The sequence below is a fragment of the Meriones unguiculatus genome, chromosome 20 (assembly GCF_030254825.1).
Source record: "Meriones unguiculatus strain TT.TT164.6M chromosome 20, Bangor_MerUng_6.1, whole genome shotgun sequence".
Lineage (NCBI taxonomy): Eukaryota > Metazoa > Chordata > Mammalia > Rodentia > Muridae > Meriones > Meriones unguiculatus.
This window is the reverse complement of record NC_083367.1, coordinates 45,975,859-45,993,648: the sequence shown is the minus strand read 5'-3', so window position 1 is coordinate 45,993,648 and position 17,790 is coordinate 45,975,859. Positions and strand designations below refer to the sequence as shown.

General features: G+C 44.5%; 1 protein-coding gene across 2 annotated transcripts in view; it reads right to left on the bottom strand.

Annotated features, from left to right (window-relative positions):
- The window catches only part of Ak9 (adenylate kinase 9), a 105,827-nt gene that overhangs the window by 2,592 nt on the left and 85,445 nt on the right, over positions 1-17,790 (bottom strand). The window contains exons 31-38 of one of the 2 annotated variants that reach the window (XR_009587922.1): positions 16,404-16,617; positions 13,572-13,773; positions 11,979-12,125; positions 11,653-11,873; positions 5,177-5,373; positions 3,711-3,880; positions 2,680-2,778; positions 297-386 (exon numbers count right to left, since the gene is read on the bottom strand). Coding sequence is in view for 1 of the 2 variants with exons in the window: in XM_060373287.1 (XP_060229270.1) it covers positions 284-386; positions 2,680-2,778; positions 3,711-3,880; positions 5,177-5,373; positions 11,653-11,873; positions 11,979-12,125; positions 13,572-13,773; positions 16,404-16,617 (1,353 nt within the window). In the remaining variant the exon portion in view is untranslated. Of the gene's footprint in view, positions 1-283; positions 387-2,679; positions 2,779-3,710; positions 3,881-5,176; positions 5,374-11,652; positions 11,874-11,978; positions 12,126-13,571; positions 13,774-16,403; positions 16,618-17,790 lie in introns of both variants that reach the window. The other variant, XM_060373287.1, reaches the window with a different exon arrangement.

The window sequence follows — 17,790 nt, the reverse complement described above, 5'->3', positions numbered from 1 at the left end:
CTTTCAAAACAAACCCAGCATCAACCCTAAAATAAAATAAATAGAAACCCAACCATACAGCCAACTTACACGGGAGTAGTTTTCAGACAACCCATTCCCCTTGGAAGTGGTGCAGCCCCAGGCATTTAATTACAGGCGGTCACGCCTTTTATTTTAACAAGCTTTACAACTTAAAAACCATCAGGCTTCGCCTGGACCGTCACTGTTACAGAAGTGGACGTTACTGTTAGGAGAGGCCCCTGAATCCTTGTAACGGGTGTCATAGAAAGTCATGCAACAGAACCTGTTCCAGATACCCAGGCAGAGGGAGGCTTGTGAGGTGGATGGTCTCCTTTAGCGGGGGCAGTTTGTACGGGAGCTTCTGGTCCCAGTACTGCGTTGGCAACCTAAGGACGACAAAGCTCATTAGACACAAGCTCCCACCACCGTTCTGCGCACGCAGACGCGAGTGTGAGAGAAAGCCTCACTGCTTGCCTCAGCTGCTGGAGAAGTTTAGATGAGGGGAAAGACCAGGGGCCCTAGAAATTTCTTTTGTTGTTTTTGATTTCACGCAAGGTCTCATGTAGCTCACACTGCTGCTGAGAACAACTCTCAACTCCTAATTCTTCTGGTTCTGGGGCTCCAGCCTTGATCATCTGTTCTCAGATTTCTTAACTTTCACAGTGACTATACAGAACTTTATTTTCATCTGTCACAAAATTTGAACTATCTAAGTGGCATCCTCATCTGAAAGACAGATGAAGGCACCCTATGCCCAGGGTGGAGGACACCAGGAGCTTCTTGGAGCAGCAGCTGAGCACGAGCAGAGCTAGACGTAGAGTCCTCTTCCCAGCACTGGTACCTCCTTTCTGAGCATCTCCACCCATGCTCTGAATCCCACTGGACCCTCTTTCTGTTTTTTATTTTTTTTTAACTGTAGCTGTTTCTTGCTTTCCCTCTCTCAAGTCTTGGCACATCCTTCTTTATTATATCCTTCCTATGCAGCTTCATTTCAACGTGCTCACAATCCCATTTAAGAAAAGAAGAAAAGAAAAGAAAAAGAGAAATAGCTGGATGTGCTGAGCAGTAATCCCAGAAGCCAGGAGGCAAAAACAGACCAACCTGTGCTATACAGAGTGCCTCCCAGGCCAGCCTGGGCTACGGACTGAGACCTGGTCTCCACATCCAACAAATCAACTAGCCAACCCTACCCTCCATCAAAAACTAAAACAACAAACGAATACAATACAACGAAGAAAACCAACATTGAGAGTAATTCACTTTCTCACCTTCAATCTTTTTTTTTTTTTAATTAATTTGAGACAGGGTTTCTCTCTGTAGCCTTGGTTGCCCTGTACTCACTTTGTAGACCAGGCTGGCCTCGAACTCTCAAAGATCTGCCTACCTCAGCCTCCCAGAGTGCTGGGATTACAGGCGTGAGCCACTGCGCTCAGCTTTCACCTTCAAACTTAAATCTCTCCTGGCAACAATCACCTCATCTTTTTACAATTATGTTTTTCGACCCTGAGTCTCAATAGATGTGGCAAACTCAGGCACGTTCTTTTTCTTTTGGAAGCACTTGCGAATGTTTTAAAATCGGAAAGGTTAAAGGGATTTTGTCTTGGGCTTCTCATGCAGACGCCTGGTGGTAGGACGGTCTCTGCTCGCTCGACAGCTGCTGCCGCCAGTGCCCGCCATTTCTATTGTTTCTGGTCCAATTCACTTTCCTCAGCAGCTCTGCCCCTCGCTGCTGCTGCCGCTGGCCATCACCTCTGGGCTGCCTGCAGCCCTTGGGGCCTCCCTCACTCCTCCAGGCTCCCTCCACGCCACCCAGCCTCACTCGCCAAGACCCCCAGTCTCACATGAGGATCAGCCCTAATATGGCTTCACTTCCCAGAAGTTCTCTTTTTCCAAGGCCAAGGCTTCCATCCCTACTCCCCTTCACCTCTGGGCGGTCTTCTGACTTGTGTGTGTCAGTATTAAGAGCAATGACCAGTGGTGTGAGCTCCAACACGCCTCATATTTCATCTAGAATTATGCTATTAACCTCTAAATATCATTTCTGCCTCCAGATCATTCTTAACACCTCATGGATATTCCTGAGCAAAATAGCCTCTAATACTCACCTAGCTTAGGACCAGGCTGTCTACTTTTGTAGCGCTTGGGATCAAGTCTGAACGCTGTTTGGTGGTTTTATGTGGCCTTCTGTTCTCTGCTATGCTCACCTCCTCCAGCCCTGCCTCTGCCTCACATCCAGACATGCTGACTTTCTTACAGGCTCTGGATTTCCCAGGGACAGGGTGATTGCCCATCAGCTTGGAATCTGGCTCTCTATCCATTCTGGCCCATGCCAGTCCATTCTCATCCCTCACTCTGGCAATCCAACCATGCCAGAGTGCCAGGCCCTTTGTCTTTCCTGAGGACCTCAAATATTCTGTTATTATCAGGTACTCAAAATCTATCCACTCTGAAACCCCAAGCTTTGGGACAAAGTGGCGCTTATTCACCAAACCTTTCTCCCTCTCCCCACAGCCCCTCTGTTTGTATGTGAGTGTATGCTCACTGCCTCCTTCCCCTTCCCTCCCCTCTCTTCTCTTACCCTTCCCTCCCCTCTCCTCCCCTTCCTTTTTCTTCCCCAGTTCCAAACAGTACATGGGCATGGAAGATCATAAATATTTATAATTTGGTGAATAATCTCACCTCATGAATTTCTGGAGTTTTTCTTCACTCTCAAAAATGTATATCCGATCACGATACTCTACAGCATACTGAATGTTACCAGGCTTGAGTGCTTCGTATCTGAAAGATCAAAACCAAGACAAAACAAAACAAGACCCCACCACGTAATTAATGTGTGCAGCTTCGTCACTAATATTGTATGACTCAAATGTCAAAAAACGTTTCACGTTTCTACTTGTGCGGCTCAAGGGAAGAAAAAGAAACACTTCCATGAGCAATCAGCAGGGTAGGACTTCCTGGGCCTAAGAGATGGCTCAGAGCTTGAGAGCACGGGCTGTGCTTGCAGAAGGCAGGAGCTGCTGTTTCCAGCACCCAGGCTAGGTGGTGCACAAAGGCCCTGAACTCCAGTTCTAGGGGTTCAGAGACCCTCTTCCGGCCTCCGTGGCCACCTACTAGCACATGGCGCATCAATTCTGCTTCTGGTTGATGCCAGTGAGGAGAGCGCTCAAAGGGAAGTGCTTAAGTGTAGCGTAAAATAATAAACGAGGGGGCTGGAGAGATGACTCGGTGGTTAAGAGCACTGCCTATTTTTCCAGAGGGCTGGGGTTCGGTTCCCAGCACCCACATGGCAGCTCACAACTGTCTGTAACTCTAGTTTCAGACATAGACGCACATACATGCAGGAAAAACACCAATACATATACAATAATAAATAAATCATTTAAAAATAATACTTGAAAACAATATTTAAAATCAGAATTATATAGTTTTTAAAAAGTGACTTTTCTAAACCAAATAGCTTACGTTAAGAAGAGCTGATTCTATTACAACACGAAAAAATTAAGAGGTGCCGTTCAAGGTGGAGATAAGTGGATCCCTGGGGCTTGCTGGTTGAGGATCAACACCCAGGTTGACTTCTGGCTTACACACACACACACACACACACACACACACACACACACAAATAAAAATAAAACCTTAATTAAAGAAAATGTCCCAATTGCTTCTGAGCAGGTGTGTGGGTCTGTCCTTCAACGCATAAGATGGCTTGCCTTTGATTTCCATCCTGGTAAGTTACTGGGCAGTAGCCCTTCAGTTCCGCGCACTTTGGAAAACGACTCTTCAGCTCTGACAGGGTCAGCCTTTTGGGAATCATGTCAGGAGCCGGGAGTGGATTTGGTGCCAAGGGAGGCACGTACGCTTCCGGGGTCTTCAGGAATTTCTAGGAAGTGCATTTAAAACATCAAAATTAACACCAATTGAACTGTTGCTAGAGGCTCTCCTGTTCTCTTTCCTTTCCAATAGCCTTTCGAGTTATCTGAGAGACGTTACTGTAGCTTGTTCTATAAGTAGCTTCTCGGGATAATAATACCAACCAATCAAAGGTCTCTTCTAACTCAAAAAACAATACTTTTTAGTTTGTTTTTCTACGACAAGGACAGAGTCCTCAGCCACCTGCCGGCCCATCTGTCCCCTCAATGGTTCTCCAGGGGCCGCTCTGGAAAGTACAGGCACAAAGGACCGGACTTCTGCTTTTAAAGTTCTGTGGCAATTACGCTGCGTACAATAAGCACCTCCCCCGGTAAAGACATGAACATTCTCATTCTTCGGAGGAAATATTCGGATTGGTTTTCATTATTGTCTTCGGTTACAAACCGTTGTGTAGTATCAAGTATTGGCATCAAAATATTGGAATCAATATATGCTTTGACTTTTCAATTTTGGGATACAAATAGTCTATTCTCTATGGGTATGGGTTCTGAGGCACAGATTTAGGTTGGATATATTCAGGAGAAAAAAACAAAACAAAACACCTAAGCATGTATGCCCCTTTCCCCTTGCATCATTCCCCGAGCAACACAGCATAAATGGCTACTTACAAGGAGGCATTTACATTGGATTAGATAGGATAAGCCATCTGGAAGTGGTTGAATGGCTGCGGGAGAGCATGCCTAGGCTAGTTTATATGCAAATGCTACCCCTCTCCGTACTTGATCGGACATAGAATTTGGCGCCCTCGGAAGGGATGTTTTGGAGCTAATCCCCACAGATGCGGGGGAACAACTGGGAATTCTAGCTTTTTTTCTTTTTTGTTTGTTGTTGTAGTTATATTCAGCACGGAGGATCTCAGCTGAACTTTCGCTTGGTTCCTACTGACTTTGGCTCTACTCCCTCAGCCCTTGAAGCTGAGGCCTCCTGGGTATCTCTCTGTAGGATGGGTCCCAATGCTTCAGACCCTCTCCATTGGCGAGACTCAACCGTTGGCGTTCCCTGATAGGCTATCAGAGACCCGTCACTGACCAAAGCCTTCTAAATGTGTCTGGGGGCGGGGTAGTCTCTGGGCTAGTCTTTGAGTTTGTCACTGGTCCCAGTCACAGCTTTTAATGGTGTGGTGCTTGATCCCGATTTTCTGAGCGTTCCCAAGGGAGCCCGTTTTCTTTATTTGATGTTTATGACTTAAACATCAAGTAAGTAATTTTCTTTCCTGAACTAGTATTTACATAAGGAACAGACTTACATTCAGATTTTCCAGAGAACTCATTTTATAATAATGTCCCCTGAACTCTGCTGCAAACTCCAAGCTGCTAGTTATGGAACAATCAATTAATTCGTTAGATTCTGCTAGGCTGACAGGGCAGAACTGTCCAAACTCTCCCAGGCGAGAAATCAGCTCTTCAGGCGTGATACATAATTTGTCAATGCAAGCGGCTTTCCCTGTTATTAACATAGACAACATATGTTTTCACAGAAAATGCAATGATTAAAAATTAAAAAAATTTCAGTTAGACACCACTCTATTAACACTACACATTCTACAATTCTAAACAATAGATTAAAAGCACATTTACTTTCGAATGTGGTGGTGTTGGTCTACAATCCCACATTCTGGAGGCTGAGGCAGAGGGATTGCCACACGCTCTAAACCAGCCTGGCTTACATAGTGAGAACCTGTTTCAAAACAAACTAGCAAGCAAACAAACAAAACAAAAGCTATTCTTCATGTCTGCACCCTTTAGCCTTCAACCCATCCTGGGAGATACCACCGTTGGGTTTATATCCTCTTTAGTCTTTTGTCTTCTGTACATTTGCATATATACATGTCTTTTGCATCTGGCATATTTATGTCATTACATGTGTAAACATTACTTTGCAACTTGACTTATCAGTTAATTGTTGTCTTTGACATTTTTCTATGTTGGCTCAATTCTTTAGACATGCTTAATTTTCGTTTGTTTTTGTGTTCAAGGAGACGCGTTCTGATTCTATGAATCCTAGGCGTCTTGATCTTATGGTCAACTTGCTTTAGGTTTCTGGATGTTGGGATTATAGGAGTGCCTCACCATGCCCAGGGGCCCATTTCCTTGGATTAATGCATAGTATCCTACTCCAAAAATATATATAAGCTATAAATACATGATTATTAACTTATGCGTGTAACTATAAATATATGTGGTTTACTTAAATAATTTATCTTTGTTGAGTATTTTCATTCTAGTTTTCAGGTATCATCAACCATATGCAAGTCACAAATAATAGTTATATATACATATATTTTATATGCACACAATAGTTACATATACATGTATACATCTGTATGAATGGACACACACACACACACACATGCTCTAACAAGCATTGTCTACACAATTCTGATACTAACTGCCAGCTCAGCAGTCATAGCCCTCCTTCAATGAGGCAGGCATTGGGAAGCATTGTCTTATTGGCTGTCATCTTCTACCAACCTACTGAGAGCAAGCAATGATCAGCGAGGCCTCAGCAGCATTCCCAGTAAGGCCCTCAAGCTGCGCACTGCTTCAATGCAGGCTTTTTCAAGTGGAAAAATCTGTGACTCAATGGAGTCATCAGAGGTGAATAGGATACCTTGACTGTACTGAGCATCATAAAAATGGTTCCCAGCCACGAAGTATGACTGCTTCATTAGGTCCTGGGTCCACTCTGAAGTGTCCAGAGTGGCAAATGGATTGGGGTCTCCTAACATCTTTATATCTTTCACAGTTCAGAGGTTTCTGGAGTAGTGTTACTTGACTTAAGACAATGTGGCATTGATACGCTCCACATAGAACTTTTGCTGCCTAATTTTCCTGATTATTGTATGAATTTGAACATAAGTATGATTGTATCACTCTTGATTGTCACTGACTGGACATAGGTCTGACTGGTTCATGGTGTCACTGTATCATGAGCATCACGACAGGACACACTTGGTCTCTTGCACCATTGTGGATCCAGAATACAGGAGGTAGAGGCAGGTGGATCTCTGTGTGTTCAAGACCAGCCAGGGATACACTGAGATCTTGTCTGGACAAACAAACAAACAAACAAATAAACAAACAAATGTGATCTATACCAAAAAATTAGTTTAGTTTTCTAGGCTAAACTGTGTCTTCTTAAAAGAGACAGTGAATTATTCTTCCATAACGCCTTTGAATGTAACATTCTTTGAGAACAAAGTCAGATGGAGAAAGACAGAGGAGCATGACGTGACAGAAAGACAAAAAGAATGCCATGTAATGCCAGATGGGATTGTTAGGGTGACTCTGTAAGCCAATGGTTGCTGGCAATGCTGGAAGTAGAGAGAAAGGCATGGAGCAGGTCTTCCATGAAGTCTTCAGAGAAAGCAAGGCACCGCCAATGCCTTAAGTTTGAACTTCTATCCTCTTGAATTGTGAGACAATATACTTTTGTCATTTAATCCACTCAGTTTGGGCACTCTTAAAAAGTAGCCCTAGGAAACCAAAACAATTCCAAAAGGCCACTTATGCTCTCCCTCGCCTTCTTAAAGGCTTGTTCCCTTAGAAGACGAGGTGATGCAAACCAGTGACCCTGGCATTCAGGAAGCCAGGGTTTGAGGAGAGCCTGAGATACACAGCAAATCTCTGTCTCCTAAAGCCAGTAAGTAAATAAATTATTATCCAGGTGATGCTGTCATTTCAGGCACAACTAATGAGAGAATTATCAGGTCATAGGAGCATCCAACAAGATTTTTAAAAGAGGGCTAGGGGGTCGACAGTGCAAGATATGGTCAAGATCTCTGCAGACGGCTCTTGACATGGTGTTACATGAAGCTGTGCTGGTGAAGTCTGAGACACGATGGAGATGCAAGGATGTTAGGAATGCCAAGAGCATGGAAGGTACGCTTCGGAAAGACAGAAAAAGTGAATGGAGCCAGCCTAAGAGAGAGGCCATGTGAGCCACACACGGCTAGCCTTGGGAGTGGGAAGGGTTACTCAACCTTGGTTTCATTTAGATGAAAACACTATGATCCTCAGATGTTGGGGATGGAGCTGTGGATGCATCATTTGGTCTGATAATATCTTGTTTGCCTCCTATCCCTCCTGCTTGTTTAGATTAGTACTGGAATTAGCCCAGTACCATCAGATCTCAACACATGGAAGTTCCTTTTTGATTTTATGAGAAAGGTTTGCCTTGTGACTCAGAGGACTTAGAATTTGGAATTTTGGAGGCTCCGGAGGATAGACTCAATGCATTTTGCATTATGAGATAGCTAAGAGCCTTTGGGAGCCGAGGATGAAATGCTGTGATTTGAATACAAAATGTCCCTCATGTATATGAAGGCTTGGTCTACGATTGTTGGCATCATCTTAGGGGTAGTGACAGCTTAAATGAAGTAAGTCATTGAGGGCACGACTTTGAAAGTTGTATTTGGTCCTCTGGCCCCTTTCTTTCTCTCTACTTCCTGGATACAAGAAAATGACAAATCTTCCTCTTCCTCATATTCTCCATAATGATGCTCTGCCTCACCACAGACAGTAAATAACCATGATAGGCAGGATGGACTCAGACTTTTGAAAGTGTGCCCAAGTAAGATTTCCCTCTTAAACTTTTTTTTCTCAGGCAGTTACTGTAGCAACAAGAACTGAATAACACAGCTGGGAATATAGCTCGATGCTGACTCTACTACCTTAACATGTGAAAACCCCTATGTTCAATCCCAAAATACTAAAAAACTCAAAACGTATTCTGTTGAGGCCTGCTCTTTGACATAGTCATCTTTGTATTCAGCATCCATTTTTTTAAATAAGGTGAAATTAAGCTCAAATTTTTAAACTTTTCAACTCTGCTTCCTAGAAGCAGTTATTCATAGCTGACACTGACAGTCCCTGCCAGGGGGTAGAGCTGACCTTCTATTTTACTGTGATTTAGTAGTATCATAACTTATATTTTGTTATCTACACAGTTGGCCACACTCTGGTTGCCCTTTTGCTATCTATACACCTGGTTGTACTTGGGATGTACTTTGGAAAACCCTCTCTTACCACACCTAGAAACAATCAGCCTTAAAGGTCAGTTGATAATGCTTTGTCTAGTTGGCCAAAAAGGTAAGATTTCTTTGTACAGTTAGCCAAAATGTGTTGCTGCCTGTTGTCTTCTGCACTCAGTTTTCCCATAAAAAGACTGCCCTAAGAACAGGTCGATGCCACAGTGATGGCTCCCTTACTGTGGTCCTGACTGATCATCTTGGAAAGGTCTTCGAGTAAACCATCAAAATCTAGACGTGACCAGTGTCTGAGTGGTTTGTGTGGCACTTCCTGGGCTCTAACAGTTCAAGACCTAAAGCTACAGAAAGTTTGCGCCTAGGATCCTAAACTTGGTAGGCTGAGCCAGCAGAATCTCTGTGAGTTGCAGGGCCTGGGCCATAGAGCAAGACCCCGGCACAAAAAGCAGTGAAGAGGGAGGAGAGGAAAGGAATTAAGGATAATGAGATAAAGTGGGGAGGAGAAGGAGAGAGGGAGGGAGAGAAAGAGAGAGAGGTAAGGGAAAAGAGATGTATGTGTATGTCTGTATGTCTGTATGAAGGGAGGGAGAGAAAGATGGGGGAACCCATGGGGAAACATTTCAACATGTCAGTATAGGGAACAATTTTTTTTTTGTCAGACCTCAGAATTACAGGCAAGAAAAGCAAAATTTGGTAAAGGCATTCATCAGTCAAAATGAAGATGCTTCAACACAGCAAAAGATACCCTAACTAGTAAGAAGAGAGACTCCGCAGTACAAGAAAATGCCTTTGACAGTGGGGTTAACATCAGCATGTATAAGGAACTATTCAAGGAACATCAACTATTCAACCGTGTAAAAACAAACAAAACCACCAATTGGCCAATGATATGGTTTGGGTCTGAAATGTCCCTTCAGGATCCTGTGTGTGAACACTTGGTCCCTATCTGTTGATGCTCTTTGGGGGACATTGTGGAGCCTTGGGGAGGTGGGGCCCAGCAAGAGCAAGTGGGCCACTGGAGCTACAGGCCTTGTGGCTTATAAACACAGGCCCATTCCCACTTCCCACCCCCTTTATGCTTGGTTTCTAGAAACTCCTACAGCTTTGCACAACTCCTACAATCGTCATGACTCCTCTGCCTTGAGGGACTGTATCTCCTCAAGCTGGAAGCCAAAGAAATCCTTCGTCCGTTAAATTCCTTCTTGTCAAACATTTGGTCACAGTGATGAGAAAAGTAAGGAATACAGCCATAAATAGATATTTTTCTCAAAAGACACGGCCAACAAATATGCTAAAGCTTCTCAGCCCCACTAGTCATCAGAGAGATGCAGATCAAAACTGTAGAGAGGCATTATGTCATCCAGGGTACCTAGGGTGAAACAGAGAAGGGAATCCTAACTGTTGGCAAGGATGCGGGGGGGGGGGGGGCGGTGGTGGTGGTGGTGATCACACACTGTTGGTACAGTCACCACAGAGAACAGTATGAAGGTTCTTCGAATGACTGGAGATGTGATCTGGCTACCTCAGTTCAGAATATAAATACAAAGGAAATGAAATAAGCATATTGAAAAAGATGTAGGTACTCACATTTTAAAACCCATCACTATTTTCAAAATCTAAGATGTAGAATCAGCCAAAGCATTCTAGTGGATGAGTGAACAAGGGAGATGCAGTCTATACACAACAGAACATTATTCAGCCTTAAATAAGAACGGAATACTTCGGGAGTAACCCTGGAGGACCTGGGGGACATCATGCTCAGTATACAGGTATTGAATTGTCACATTGTGTTCCCTAAAGGTGTGTCTTGAAGGTTGGGTGTGGAATGCATTGGTGGACTTAAGCTTGTCTAGCATAGGTAGGGCCTGGGCTTAGGTCCCTTGCATTGACCAGAGGGGGAAAAAAAAAAGCACAATAATTATGTGTCCACTAAAACAAAGAAGTGCAAGACCAGATAAGCTTGAGCAGCAGCTTCACTGACTAGAACAGATATACACGCCAACACAATCGACCCTGCTCAGGCGGTGCAGCAAAGAGCTCAGTCTGCTCGCCTGACTCACAACGGAAATTCATTGCACAGTAGTCCTGGAGGTGAGGGAGTGCAAGATCGAAGTGTCAGCAGACTTCCTATCTGATTGGACCTGGACCCTGTAGCTCACACCTTCTCACACAGTAGGAGGGACAAACGAGCTGAGCTCTTCAAGCCTTCCTAGAGTGAAGGACACTACTTCATTTGGACAGGCAGAGGCTCCATGACCTAACTAGTTCACAAACACCCTTGGGCCTTTTCAACTGTTACATCGTTTAAAGTAAGGTCACGATTTCACATATGTTTTTGGGGACATACCAACATTCAGTTAGTACTGTATATTTAAAACACTAATTGCCAAGACAAAGTTCAAATTCAATAAGTTATGTAAACAGAGACCAGGCATATCCGGATCTCAAGTTCATGTTTGCTTCATTAAAAAAAAAAAAAAAATCCCCATCACTTGGGAGGCAGAGGCAAGCAGAGCTCTGTGAGTTTGAGGCCAACCTGATCTATATATCAAATCCCAGGCCATCCAAGACTACATGGTGAGCCTCTGTCAAAAAAGAAAAAATAAGAAAGAAAAGAGAGACACTCGAGGTTGTCCTGTGGCTTTCATAGTCATCTGCACATGCATGAACTTGTACATACATGAATGCACACACACACGCACACTTACGCACGCCGCACAATCAGGTTTTCTTACCTTCCTTTATCCTTTCCATGTATGTCTGTATGTACCTGTTCATCTGCTGGATGTCTTTGATGACTTCATTCCATACCCACCATTTACTATGAAACCCGTCAATCACGTGCCAGTTTTGATGCTGCTCTTGGTAAAACTTCCTGATCTCGTCGACATTTTTACGGTACTTCGAATTCTTGAACGCTATGATCTGTGTGCTGTTGTGCACTGGATAAGGCAAACTAAGACGGGGCAGGGAAAGGGGTGGGGAAGCTGTTGAAGGCACCGAATGTCCCCCGTGCAGAGGTCAGGTTCACCCCATTCCCACGGATCCCCGGGAGCATCACCTTTGCTCACTCTTCCTCTCCAAGAGCAACCTTTTGAAAATCTCCTTGCTCGGCACGTCCAGCTCAAAGATGATCATGGGAATGATGGTCCGAGTCTCCAAGAGGTTCATCTGCTTTGCTGTTAAAGGGTAGCCGTCGATGACCACACTGACAGACAGACAGACAAAAATGTCCAACATTCTTTCCGGAACAAATCTCTGCCTTTGAGCGCTTCTACACTTTCCCTCGTGACACTGGTACTAGCTCTGTGCTTTCCCTCCTCATCTTTACATCTGAACCTGCGGTCATCATCCCTAGACCTCGAGGTGGGCAGTGTGCCCTCAGACACAGCTCTGAAAGCGGAGGCACGTGCGTCCGTAGGCTCAGCGTCACACAACCAGGTTTTGGGAGAATTTGAGAGACACGCCCACTCTACCTTTCAAAGTGTGCATCCCCGGTGTTATCAGCACCGGCACAGGTGAATGCAGGCACACCTAGATTTGAAACCTGACGGAAAAGCCCCATGCTCTGGTTTTGAATAAAACAGGAGAGAATGATGTTTAACCCTGAGGGTGCCTTCAAAGATTAGAGAGCCGGAGTGGAAAGCAACCGGATGGGGCATGGCCTGTGCTGCGTGTTTAGTGAGCAGTCGTGTGTATTCTGTGAGGAGATAGTCTTCTTGTAGGAGAATGGGAATTTGTGCGGCCTACAGCACAGAGGCCTTCTGTGTGGGCAGAAGGTGTAAAGATCACAACCCAACAGTCTGAGAAAACAAGGTGGTCTAGCAAACTGAAAGGAAACAATTTTTTTTTTAAATTAAATTTCAGAAATTCTGAGGGCGGCCTCCTAGACAAGGCAGGGGGTTAGGCATGTGGCTGGTGGCCATCGGTAACGGTGGGTATGTCCTGAGTGACGGGATGAGCTAGCCAGTGGCTCTCAGGGCTGCGGGAATAAATCTAGTGGAACGAGCAGCCTTCATACTGGGATTGAGATGAACTAGTTGTGTGACCCAACCAAAGGTGCCCTCATGGGGGGTTGGGAGGGGACTGAGAAGTAACGCAGTGGCTAGGTCCCTTCTTCTCCCGAAGGCTGCTCCCTGACGCTCCCATCCCCATGAAATTAGAGGAAAGGGTCAATTACTTCGCTCAAAGCCGCTGGCAAAGGAGAGCCAGCAGGAGCTAAATATACAAGGTCCTGCCTAAGCCGGGGGATTCTAGGACCTGAACTCAAGACTGGAGAGAACCAGGGCTCCCTCGGGTGTGACCAATGGCTGTAATGGACTAGAAAAAAGGCCCGGCAGGAGGGTAACCTGAGGACCGAAGCCCGAATATGGCATTACAGAGGGGCACTACTGTAGAAGGACCATGTCCCCGGAAACATATCCTCTGAGAGCTAAAGAGGCTTCCTCCTCCATCACCTCATGGAGCGGTGAGGGGGCTGTGGGGTCTGTGGCCTCGTCTGTGGGTTATGCTCCGGGGAGTAAGGAGGGCTGTGGGCTAATCGGCTGTGAGTTCAGGCCACGAACTTTTCCATGTAAACGCTCAGTCCGGGAAGCAGGGCGCTCCAAACCCTCCTAAAAGGCCCCTTAAAGTCACCCCAGCCCCACCCACTCACCCTACAGTGTTGCACGAAGTATCCATCAGGGCAATATCTAAAGCTTGAACCGCCAGTTCGTCTGGCACCATCATGCCTTTGTGAAGGTGCCAGTTGATCATAAGTGACAGCTCCGTTTCTGGGTGATTGCTCAACAGCCCACGCAAGGCATCTCCGACTGACAAGCGCTTGAAGCCATATTCACTTGCAAGCTTTTTGGCAACTGGAAGACATAAAGCGCGAGGCCTGCTTCACTCCACGCGTTCATCAGTTAATAAAAGGAAGGATGTGATTTAAATATGAAAGGCTACTAATAGGCTCATGCACTGAACATTTGGTCACCAAATGGTACTGTTTGTACCGCTGGTACTGTTTTGGGGTTTGGGGGAAGTTGTTGTATGTTTGGGGTGTGAGGCATGGCACTCACTGTCTAAGACTGAGCCACCGCACCCCCCTTACTCTCACAGACTGTGCCCCCTGAGCTGTGAGCCAGAGCACAAACCTTTTCTCCCTTAAGTTGTTGCCAAGTATTTGTCTCAGTGATAAGAAGGTAACTAATAGGGAACGATCCATCAAGAAGACACAACTGCACATAATGTCAGAGCACTCACTTCCATAAGTAAACACTACTGGGCATAAAGTGAAAGTCTGGCCCAATGCAACAATGGCAGATCGCTTCAGTAGTTTATGGTCACCAACAGATAGAAAAATAATATAGAAAAATAATCAACAAAATAACACCAGGGATAAATTATACTATAGGTCAAATAGACTTAAGAAGCACCCCGCTGAGGCAGGATATACATTCTTTTTCAGCATATGCAATCTTTTCCAAAACAGGTCACACATGAGGCTGCAAAACAACTCTTAAGAAATGAAAAAAAAAAAAAAAACTCCAAAAAAAAAAAAAACCCCAAAACCACCACCAATAACAACAACAAAAAAACCAAACCAAACCAAATCAAACCAAAACATAACACCCAGTGTCTCAGGTCAGAGAAAGCATTAGACAGCAGAGGCAGGAAGAGCTACATAAATTAAGAGACTAAGCCACTATTTGAACCCCTAACCGCCTGACTTAGAGCCTAGTGCTTTATCCTAAGCCACGTTTTGAATGAATGGCGTGTCACTGGAGAAACCAAAGGGGAAGTAAGAAAAATCTGTAGAATCACATGAAAATGGAAACACAGCTACTAGAACCTATGAGAACCCCCCCGCCCCCATCAGTACTATGAGGGAAATTTGTAGCTATGAGTGTATACACTTTAAAACCAGAGAGATTAATTTAAAAATCTTACATGCATCTCAGTTTTAAAAAACAAGAATAAACTTAAGCCATAACCAGGGCAGAAATAAGTGGAACAGAAACTAAACAACGGACCAGTAATGCAAAGGGTTGGTTCTTTGAAGAGATAAACAAGAATGACAGACCCTTAGAGAAAATGAACAGGAGCTGGAGAGGCCCCCCGAAATAAGTGACGGGTGACGCTGGATATCACAACACATGCCTCTGCAGCTCGTGGGGAAGTTAGGGAGCATTCTGAAAATCTATACATTTGTGTGGAGGTCTTTGTGCTCTGGGGAAACCTAAATGCGAAGCCTACAGGATTGTCTCTTCCAGGGAAGGGGGCAGAGGTCTGGCATGGGGCATGGCTGGCGACTTTTGCTCTCTCTCTGTGGCTGCTGGGGACCATACCAGATCCTCCCACAGATTCTTATCATAAGCTTGGTTTTTGTTGACATTGTTTTTTGTTTGTTTCTTTGCTTCTTCCAAGTCAATCTACAGAGCCCATCTTTACGGACTTTAGAATGAGTTTCAGGGCAGCCAAGTCTCATCTGTATTTAGCTTAGAGATGTATGTATGCTGTGTTGTGAACGCAGGAGTGAGTTAATTATCACCAAAGTAAATTTTCACCAAACCGTGCTGTGCTTAAATATGCCTAAAGTAGGCGTATCGGGTCAGACTCCAGAAGCTTGAACACCAGCTACTGAGTCGCGCTGAATCTGCCTTCTCGCCTCCCGTGGGTCATCTCTCTGCTGGCTGTGGAGGGCTCAGGGACAGCTGCAGACGTCAGTGAATTAGGATATCCAGAAGAAATGGATGAACTTCCGGGTACGTATAACCTACTGAATTTTAATCAAGAGGCCGTGCGAAACCGAAGTCAATGGAACTGAGGCAGTAGAGTCTCCAATGAAGAAAAGCCCAGCACTGGGTGGAGCCACTGTTAAATTTTTTTTTTAACTTTAAAAAAGAGTTTACACATGTCATTCTCAAAGTATTCCATCACATAAAAAAAAAAGAACCTTTACAAATTTATGCCATGAAACTAATATTTCCCTGTACCAAGCCTGATAAAAAACAAGAAAAAATAACAAAATAAAAATTACTGACCAACATCTTTGATTAAAGAGACACAGGAATCCTCCAAAAATATTTGCAAATAGTGATTTTTCACACTGAGATCTTAACTCAATTCAGCCATAATAATAATTGTTTTTAAAAAGATGGGCAGTGGAGGCGCACACCTGTAACCCCAGCACTTGGGAGGCAGAGGGAGGGGTTTCTCTGTGAGTTCGAGGCCAGCCTGGTCTACAAAGCGAGTTCCAGGACAGCCAGGACTAAACAGAGAAACCCTGTCTTGAAAAACCAAACCAACCAATCAAGCAAATAAATAAATTCTGGGAAAGATGTAGAGAGAAATTAATCACTTTATACATGGTTGGTGGGAGGTGTAAACTGGCACAGTCCCCATGGCGAACCTCAAAGTTTATGGCTAGTTCCTGGAGATCTGGCGCAGGGTACTGGGTTCCAGAGCTCCCTGGAGGCCGGAGGAGAAAGACAGACAAACTCACCTGTAGTTTTCCCTGACTTGGGAGGCCCCACAATCATAATCTTCACAGGCATGGTAGATTTGGGTTTGGGTTGCCGGATATACTTGATTGGGTTCGTCATGAATTTTTCTCTAGTTTTTTTACTAGAGAAAAAGTAAATATACTGACGATGAATTAGAGGGCTGAGTGGCTTATCTGCATTATCCACAGGCTTGATTGTTTCTCCTTCACTTAGCTGTAAGATAATTGAATTCACAAGTTGGATTAAATTTATAAAGCATTTCCTTCATATATTTGAAAAAATGGTACAATATAAAAACAATCTTCCTTACATAGTTAAAAGCCCCTAGTTATAAATATTAACAAAATAACTGTATACAAATTACAGGTTATTGTGAATCATATGTAATCAGTACAATGTTTCTTTGGTGGCTTTAGCTTATGACAATTACAGTGCTACTTCCTTCATGAAGACTCATGCTTATATTAAACATTTCTGACAAAGGCTATGAGATTGTTACACTTATTCATGAGCTAATTTTCCCCCACAAACAGATCCACTTCCAAGATGGTGTTGTGGATTGTATTTCCCCTCTCCCTTACAGCTCTTGTGTTGAAACTCTTATTGCCAATGTGAATACAACTAAGGTAAAATGAGGCAAAAGGGACAGAGGATAGGATGGAGCTTCAATAGGAGGAAGAGACACGGGTGGTATGCACAAAGGAAGTGCCACGTGAGGAAACTATGAGAAAGTGGCCAACTGCTAGACAGGGGAGAGGCTCCAAGGACACCCCAATCTAGACTTCTTAGCTTTGGAATTACTAGTCCATGGCACTCCCACCCTGAATGGACCTGCTCACGGACTTGAATGGGAGGCCCTTTGAACTCCCAGAAGAGAAATGGCACTAACTAGCCTTCCCTGACTAAAGTTCTGGCTGTAGTATCTGAAACAAGTCATACAGGTGCTTTTGCTGAGTTATCTTTCAGAATGGATGAATTTCTCCTCCCCTCCCCCACCTTTTTTTTTTTTAAACAGTGTTTCTCTGGCTAATTCCCCTGGCTGCCCTGGACTCACTTAGTAGACCAGGTGGGCCTGGTGAATCTCACAGAGCTCCACCTGCCTCTGCCTCCCAAGTGCTGGGATTACAGGCATGTGCCGCCACACCCGGCTTCTGGCACAGTTTTTTGCAGATGGATTCCTCTCACATCGTTAACGGCAACGATGAAGTGTAAAATGCCCGCCCCACCAGAGGCAGTCTAAGGTGTGGCTATGGAATGGGATAGAGTGGGTAATTAACTGATGGTAAGTTTGGTGATCTTTTTATGGCATGCACCGTCTTTCCTGGCTGTGGCAGAGTGGGTGTGAAGCAGTTTTGTCACACTGCTTCGCTTTGAGAGTTGCAGTAG